Source organism: Lipotes vexillifer, unplaced genomic scaffold (genome assembly GCF_000442215.2).
Source record: "Lipotes vexillifer unplaced genomic scaffold, Lipotes_vexillifer_v1.1 scaffold680, whole genome shotgun sequence".
Classification (NCBI taxonomy): domain Eukaryota; kingdom Metazoa; phylum Chordata; class Mammalia; order Artiodactyla; family Lipotidae; genus Lipotes; species Lipotes vexillifer.
The window spans coordinates 678,842-687,364 of NW_006780838.1; the positions used below are offsets into that span (position 1 = coordinate 678,842).

The 8,523-nt window shown below is 37.6% G+C and overlaps 1 protein-coding gene across 1 annotated transcript in view; it reads right to left on the reverse strand.

Annotated features, from left to right (window-relative positions):
• The window catches only part of ASPA (aspartoacylase), a 21,469-nt gene that overhangs the window by 6,472 nt on the left and 6,474 nt on the right, over positions 1-8,523 (reverse strand). The window contains exons 4-5 of the mRNA XM_007454187.1: positions 7,622-7,715; positions 4,731-4,838 (exon numbers count right to left, since the gene is read on the reverse strand). Of these exons, the coding sequence (XP_007454249.1) occupies positions 4,731-4,838; positions 7,622-7,715 (202 nt within the window). The remainder of the gene's footprint in view (positions 1-4,730; positions 4,839-7,621; positions 7,716-8,523) is intronic.

An 8,523-nucleotide genomic window follows, 5' to 3' on the forward strand; every position in this document is an offset into this window, starting at 1 on the left:
CTGCCCATTTTTAAATCACACTTTTTTTTTTTTTTTTTTTGCTGTTGAGTTGTATGAGTTCTTCACATATTTCCTTATCAGATATATGATTTGCAAATATTTTCTCCCATTCAGTAGATTGTATTTTCATTTTGTTGATGGGTTCCTTCGCTGTGCAGAAGCTTTTTAATTTGACATAGTCCCACTTGTTTATTTTTGCCTTTGCTGCTTCTGCTTTTGGTGTCAGATTCAAAAAATCACCAAGACCTATTTCAAGGGGCTCACTGCCTATGTTTTCTTCTATAAGTTTTATAGTTTCAATTCTTATGTTCAAGTCTTTAATCCATTTTAAGTTAATTTTTGTGTATGGTGGTTAAGATGGTGGTTGAGTTTCATTCTTTTGCATGTGGCTGTCCAATTTTCCCAACACCATTTATTGAAGAGACTGTCCTTTCCCCATTGTATATTCTTTGCTCCTTTCTTGTAAATTAAATGACCATATATACATGGGTTTATTTCTGGGCCCTCTATTCCGTTTCATTGATCTGTGTGTCTGCTTTTATGCCAGTATTATATGGTTTAATTACTACAGCTTTGTAATACGGTGTGAAGTTAGGGAATGTGATGCCTCCAGCTTTGTTCCTCTTTCTAAAGAGTGCTTTGGCTATTTGGGGTCTTATATGGTTCCATAAAATTTTAGTTAAGGATGTTCACAAACAACACTAAACCAAAAGATGTTCTCAAATTATTCCTACCGACACACTGTCCACAAGTACACCGAGGTAGGACAGAGGTAGAAAACAGAACTTAAAAAGCCAGTGTGGGAGAGAAAGAGGCTAGGACTGGGAGTCATGATACCTAGGCCCTAGTCTCCTAGCTGTGTAAACCTGAGCAAGACACTGACCTTCTCGAAGCTCACTTTCTTTACCTCTCAAATGAAGGTTTCACATTAGTTTACCTTGGAGGACTCTTCCAGCTCTGACCTTCTGTGATTGCATAACTTCAGGAGGACGTTCGACTGGTTAGATGACTTCCCCACTGTGCTCCTTCTCTTAACTAAGTATGTTAAACATTTGGGTAGCTCCTGAGCAGTGAGATATTGGGATGCAGGCAGTCTGCCAATAGTGGAGTCCAACTTACAAAGACGCAGCATTAAACAACCCAATGCCCAGAAACTTGGAAAAGCAGTAGTTTACATTTATACCAGGCAAACTCTTAATAAACAGGATGAACCTTCATCCAACGTAGAGCCCATAGTGTGCTATGGCTGCAATCCAAAGAAAAATCTTCCTTTCCCCTTGGCGCGGAAAGTGCAGCCAGGGTTGGAATGCAGATACCCCGTGATTACTTCTGTACCAGTTAGCTTTTGCTGCATAACGCACTATGCCAGAGCTTAGTGGCATAAAACAACAACCTTCTAATTTAGCTAATGACTCTGTGAGTTGGTTGGCCCGTTCCTCTGGTCTAGGCTGGACTGGCTGATTTCTAATTGGCTTGCTCATGCATCTGTGGTGAGATGGCAGGTCAGCAGGAGGCTGGATGATCTAAGACAGCTTTACCCTCATATCTGGCATTTGACAGGCTGTCAGCCGGAGCTGCAGGACTATTGGCTGGGGTGTCTCAGTTCTCAGCCTCACAGTCTCTCATTATCCAGCAGGCTAGGGTGGACTGATTCACATAATGACAGTGCAAGGTTCCCAAGGTTAGCAAGAGAGCAAGCCCTGATGTTCAAGTTCTTTTCAAACCTCTTCCGTGGCACAAAACATGTCACATGGCCAAGCCAGATTCAGGTGGTAGGAAAACAGACTCCATCTCTTGATAGGACATGGAAGCAGGGAAGGGAAGAATTTGTGGCCAGTTTTAGAATTTACCACACCTTCCAAGATGAAGATGGAAACATCAGATGTCATACCTTTAAACCAGAAGGTCCATTGGGAGGAAAGGAGAAAGTGGTAGAACACAAAGGAACATGTTTTTGCTACTTAGAATCTCAGAGCTAGAAGGAGTCTCAAATGCCTAAGTTTCATCGACACGTGAATATTCTCCGTATCTTTCTGACCAAGTGGTCATCTTGCTCCTGCTTTTAAACAGCCTCACAAAGTGTGGTCTGTTCCATTGTTGGTCAGCTTCGTTAATTAGAAATTTCTTTCTTTCTTTCTTTCTTCTTTTTAATATTTATTTATTTGGCTGCGCCAGGTCTTAGCTGCAGCACGCGGGATTTTTTTTTTTTTTTTAGTTGAGGCATGCAGGACCTAGTTCCCTGACCAGGGATCGAACCTGGGCCCCCTGCATTAGGAGCGCGAGTCTTAACCGCAGGACCTCCAGGTAAGTCTCAGAAATTTCTGTCCTTAGGTAACACTATCCCACCGATTCTATTCTGGCCTCTGAGTCACAGAAAACATGTCTAATTCCTTTCCAATATAACACTTCTGAAACTCTGAAATAAAATTGGCCTTAAGACTTCTTTTTGCCAGTCTAAGTATCTTTGATTCTATCAGTCTCCGCTCATATTGTCACATACACGAGGATACATGTGAAGGTACTTTGTAAACTGGAGTTCTATGTGCATCTTTGGGATCATTCCTATTACGGTTTTCAAACTCTTCAACACGCTCAACTAACTCCTTGGCTAACTTTTACTTTATAGATGTTTCTCCTGAAATATGGACTTGGAATTTATTCAGAGGTCTCCAAATGCTGTTTAGCCAAGCAGAAAAGAGACTATCACCTCCTTCATTCTGGGATTTTTTAACGTGAAAGTAAAATTTTGTTCCTGATGTATTTAACCTTAAACATTTGGTCTAGATTATTGTTAAATATTGTCAGAACTTTTTGGATCCAACTTTTGAACCCAGATATTCTCCCGATAGCTTCCTGTCACTTACCACTTATATAAGCATGTCACTTATGTCCTTATCCAAGTCACTAATAATAATTTTGAGTAGCACAGAGCCAAAAATGGAGCTCTTCTATACATTTCTAGAGACTTTTCTTCAGACGGTTATGATCCTTTTGCCAGCATTGTTTGGATAATGGTGCTCTTTCCATGTCAGTTAAAAATCCATCAAACTGGAGAGTCTAAATTAATAATGGTTTTAAAATTTTGAATTGCAGAATCCTTTGGTTAAATGAAATGTTACAAGGATATAACAGATAGAACTGCTCTGATTGAAGCATGGGTGGGCTGGCTGTCCCGGAGCTACTAGGACAGCTACTAAATCCCTACCCGGTAGCAGGAATCTATGGATTGTGATTTGAAAACCATGTGTTTTTTCAGTCATGTTTGTGGCCTTCTACCTGGGTGCATTGTTTCTTAACATCATAGTCTCACACTCACTATTTGAATGGTTTCTTGTGAATAAGTGATGACCTTCCCAACACCAGGTCCACTAGACGGTATAGAACCTGTCCTCAGACAAAGGTGGTAGAATGCTGATTTTCAGTCTTTGTGACTTTGGAGTCAAAGGATTCCCAAGCACAGAAGAAATTCCTGTGATCACAGTAGGATGCACAAACAGGTTAAGGGAGTATACTCCCCACAGGCACTGAACTATTCACCAGCTCTGTCACTGTAATGGCCCATTCCTCAACAAATAATTTCAGTTCTGCCTGTATGAATAATTATTTACATAAGATGCCTCTTTGATTTTACTTTTATTATAATTCTTAAAATTTTTAAGTTATTTTTAAAATAATTAATAGATTTCATTATTTTTTTCTGCTGCAGTTTTAGGTTTACCAAATAAATGAGCAGATAGTACATAGAGATCCATATACCCATCTCACCACCAGCCCCATCTAACTGTTTTGTAATTGCACAAATAATACATGAATACATCATTCTTCCTGAACACAATTAAAACAAAATTAACCTGGTTTTCCCCTCCTCTCTCCAGTAATTGCTGTTATCAGTCTGATATGTTTTCTTCTAGAACTGTTCCTATGTACTAACATATATATTTATCTGTATTCCAGCAAGTGTTTATTATTATTATTTTGAAGCAAATTGGTATATTGTATGTTTTGGTCTGCAACTTGCTTTCTTTCAATTAACAGTGCAGTTTGAAGATCTTTCCATGCTATTTTATTTACCTAACCAACTGATGGATATTCAGGTCATTTCCATTGTTTTGCTTTACATACAATGCTGCAGTGGCCACCCTTGTATGTGGCATGTAGGTGTGCATGTGTTTGTGTTTCTTTGAGATGTGGAACTGCTGGGTCATAGGATCTGTGCATATTAGAAAGTGGTTACTGTAAAATTATCCTCTAAGTGTCTTTACCAATTTATACCAGCAGGGAAGGAGAGTGTCTCCTTTTCCTACACCCTTACCAACACTTAATATTATCAGATTTTAATATTTTCCCAATCTAATGGCAGAAAATGGTTTTGCATTTTAATTTGCACTTTCTGATTACTAGTGATACTGGACATCTTTTCATTGGACATTTGTATTTCTTTGCTTTTAAAAATGGAGATTAATAGGAAAATGAGGATTTCATTTGGGGAGCTTTATTTGGTAGCTGCTTTTCTTGAATGTGTCTACACTGGTCATTGATGAATGGCTGAAGTGATTAAATTTTTAAAAAAGCAACTAGTGTCACAAACATGGCAAATTTAACCTAGGTTCCATTGCTATTTCAATGTTTAGTGGTTAAGTCATTATGTGTACTCCATCTCATCTTCCTTTTCTGATTTATTTACACACACAAGCTAACAATTAAAGAAACAATTTCTGCCTACTACTTACCTTCATTGAAATTATGTATAAAATCAAGAGCATGTTTAATCATTTTTCTCATTTGATCCAGAATATCAGCTCTCAGAACCCCTTGAGGCTGGGGACCAACTTCTATACCTAGGTACAGAAGGGGAGATAGTCACACTCATATAAGTATCAGAATATAAGATCGAGCATTCTCATATATCAAGATCTAGAATCCCATCATTAAAAATGATTAAAGAGGTAGACCATGCAGCATCATGGAAAATACGTGAGACCTAATGTTAGGCAAAAAATAAAGCAGAACATTTACATGTACAAGTTATATGCATAGTAAGTAAAGACTGGGAGAGAACATGGAAAAAAATCAAAGAGTTGTGTTATAGTAGCAAGGTTTTGGGGTCTTTTTTCTTTAAATTTCCTTCAATATTGTCAAAATATTAAAAAGTAATAATATAGTAAAAGGAGGAGACAAATTTATACTGACAAAATAATAAGTGGCCACAAAGAGAAACTGTCACGGACCTAACATTTAGCTTGTAGGAGAAAACACATCTATAATATTTAGTAATAGAAACCTAGACTAAATGAGCCATGGATTTAAGTCAAATGACAATCTATGTGACCCTAGAGCAACATTCTTGCCTTTAATATAACAACCCATCCCAACATGATAGTGCAATGGTTTTAATTTTCTGTAGAAACAATTTGTATTCATTTCTTCTCACCCCAATAAAATTCTGCCTGTACTATCAGGTCTATTTCCTGTGGCTGTCAAGCATCCATCCATAAACCTACAAAATACTCTTTCTCTAAACCACCTATCTAGTCCCTTCCCTCCTGTCCAAGTCTCCCACACTGTTATCCCTCCAATCATCAACTTAACCATTTATAAAACCATTTGCCAAGTAAAGCATCATCCACTCTCTTCCACCAATTCATATACAGTCTTTTCCACCTATTCTATTTTCATCCACTTCTGTTATTTCTCAATTCACAAAATCTTACTGTATTCTCTTTTATCCTCATTTTCATTTTTGTGCTTAGCTTTCCTGGATATACTTAAGTATATGATATAAGTGCGGTTAAGGTATGCATCAGTACATAGATGATTTGTACAAATGTGTGAAAATGTGTTCATGGATATGTCTTGTATGCATACTGTGGAAGACATTGTTGATTGCCTACCCAAAATTCATTCTGTCTTACTCCTTGCTGACAGAGTCCTGATTTTGGTTGGGGTATCCAACTCAGGGGTAAGTGTAGAATAGTTTTAGTCAATCATAGTAATCTCATTAACCCTAGTAATTAATTTAAGAACGGATATGTGACCCAGTTCTGAACAACTGGCCATAATGGAAGGTCTGCAGGGGAGTTCCTGGGAGTCTCCTTTCTTCCAGTAGATATTGTCATGTTGGCATATGATGCTTGAAATTACAATGAACATCTTGTGGCACCTAAAGTCATAGGAGTATTATAAAACATTGAGTTGGAGAGTGTGTCTCTCTGATCTTAAGTGTTTTTCCCCCCAATGACTGGATGATATAAAAAATATTCCAAATAAAATAGTAAAGTTGAAAGGAGAACATATAATATTTCTATTACTTATGATGATCTTAATACTCCCCCATATTGAAACCTTTGAAAGATTTGGCTCTCTTTTTAACAGTCAAACATATCAGTAGATATTTGCTCTACCTAAGAGCAGCATTGCCCCATAAATGTAATAGACCAAGATTGCTCTCTCAAGACTTGGAAATCCTATGCTTTATATGGTGTCACAGAGAAAAAGGAACTTTATCCATTATTGTCAAGCATTTGGTTTGTTTCAAATAATTACCTATACTTGGCTATTTAGCTTGCCTCAACTGATCCCTTGATTATGCACCAAAATTATCAATAATTGAATAACCAAGATAACCTTAAATTTGCTTCTATTGTTTGACAACTTGTTTTTTTGTTTGTTTGTTTGTTTGTTTTTAGCATTTTTTTTTTTTTTTTTTTTTTTTTTTTTTTTTTTTTTTTTTTTTTTTTTTTTTTTTTTTTTTTGCGGTGCGCGGGCCTCTCAGTGTTGTGGCCTCTCCCGTTGCGGAGCACAGGCTCCGGACGCGCATGCTCAGCGGTGGAGAGACACATTCCCTGCATCGGCAGGCGGACTCTCAACCACTGCGCCACCAGGGAAGCCCCTGACAACTTGTTTTTAAATTAAATTTCTCTTATTTAAACCACCTGAGATCTGACAAAAAAGATTTTAAGTTGTGACAGCAATTTTAATGATTATAGTGTGGTCTGCAAACAATTATGCTAATAGGTCACTCAGGAAAGAGAATGGAATATAGAAAAAGAGACTGTCCGTCTGGGAGGGTGTATGAGAGTGCAAACCTGCATGTTGGAAGTTACCAGAAGGTAAAGATGAATTCACAGCCCAGTGACCGACAGGGCAAACGAGTGAATGGATAACAAACACAGGTTACCAGAGACTCTACCGCAAAGCAGGTGCTAAGAGGGATGTTGGGAGAGAATTTTCCATGGGTCTTTTGTACTTCTGCACATCTTGCCAGCAAGATAGTGACTGCCTTGGCTCCAGATTATTTTTTTAAAGAATGTTTGTATAGTAAATAGTCTTGGAAGATAGGGATGGTGTCTTCCTTAAGCAAAAGGCAGGCTGCTTACTGTCCATTATAAAAGATTCAAATTCCCTCAGCTCAGTGTTTTTTCCTGGAATGTGGAAAGCTGCTCAATGAAATTGAGGAAATCTGATATAGTTAGAGACTGCCTGCAGATAGTTTGCTTATTACTTGACAGTTATAAGCCATAATGATAAGCAAAGTAGCTATAAATAGTCTTTAAATTAATTTTCTCAGAGTTTCATCTCAGACATATTTTGTTTAGTTGTGACAGTGGGAAATATGACTTACCAACAGGGTACTTGGCTATAGAACGAGTGGTTGCATATCTGAGGGAAGGATGCTCAATAAGGTAAACATAGCAGGGTAATGGAGCCAAAGAAGTCTGAAAAGAATTTAAAACATTTTTCTTATTATGTAAAGACCATATGCCTTGTTCTCTTTGCTATTAGAGAGTCAATAATGTCTTCAATATGTTTCACTTCATCAACTAAGATTAGTAAGACAGCTTTATGAAACACACTCTAAAATCCGATGGTATTATTAAAGCTTTGAAAGCACATAAATGAATTACATATAAAATTGGATAATATATAGCTTTCTGGATAAAATGTACATTAAACAATTCCCCAGAACCATAAACAAAGAATATGAATAAATTCTTTTTCTCAACGGATTTGGTTATTTTTGTTTTCACCCCTGGTTACACTTACTATTTAGCTTAGTATTGGTCTCTTAAAGAATTCTTTTTCTACCCCTATGGGCCAGGTCCCTACAGATGTCGGCTAACTCCCCCTACCTCCACTTATCTGAAGGAGGATTCAAGAGGGCCCTCTCAGTTTTGATAACATGCTGCTTCTGCGCCGGGCAAGCAAAGTATTCAGCTCTCCCTTCAATCAGCAACAAAGAATAGCTGCATTATGATCTCTTACCAGAACTACCATTTAGTCAACGCCAAAAAATTCAAGGAAACAAAACTAATAGTTAATCTTTACTATCTGCCAGGCATTCAGCTAAGTGCATTAAATATCTTATCTCATTTAAGGCTTATAACAGCCATATGGGGTAAGTATTGTTATTATGTCAATTTTATAAAATGAAGAAAGCAAGGTTTGGGGAGTTGAATATCTTGTTCAAAGTTAGTGAGAGAAAGCCAGGATTTGAACCCAGGCACTGGCTATACGGGTCACACT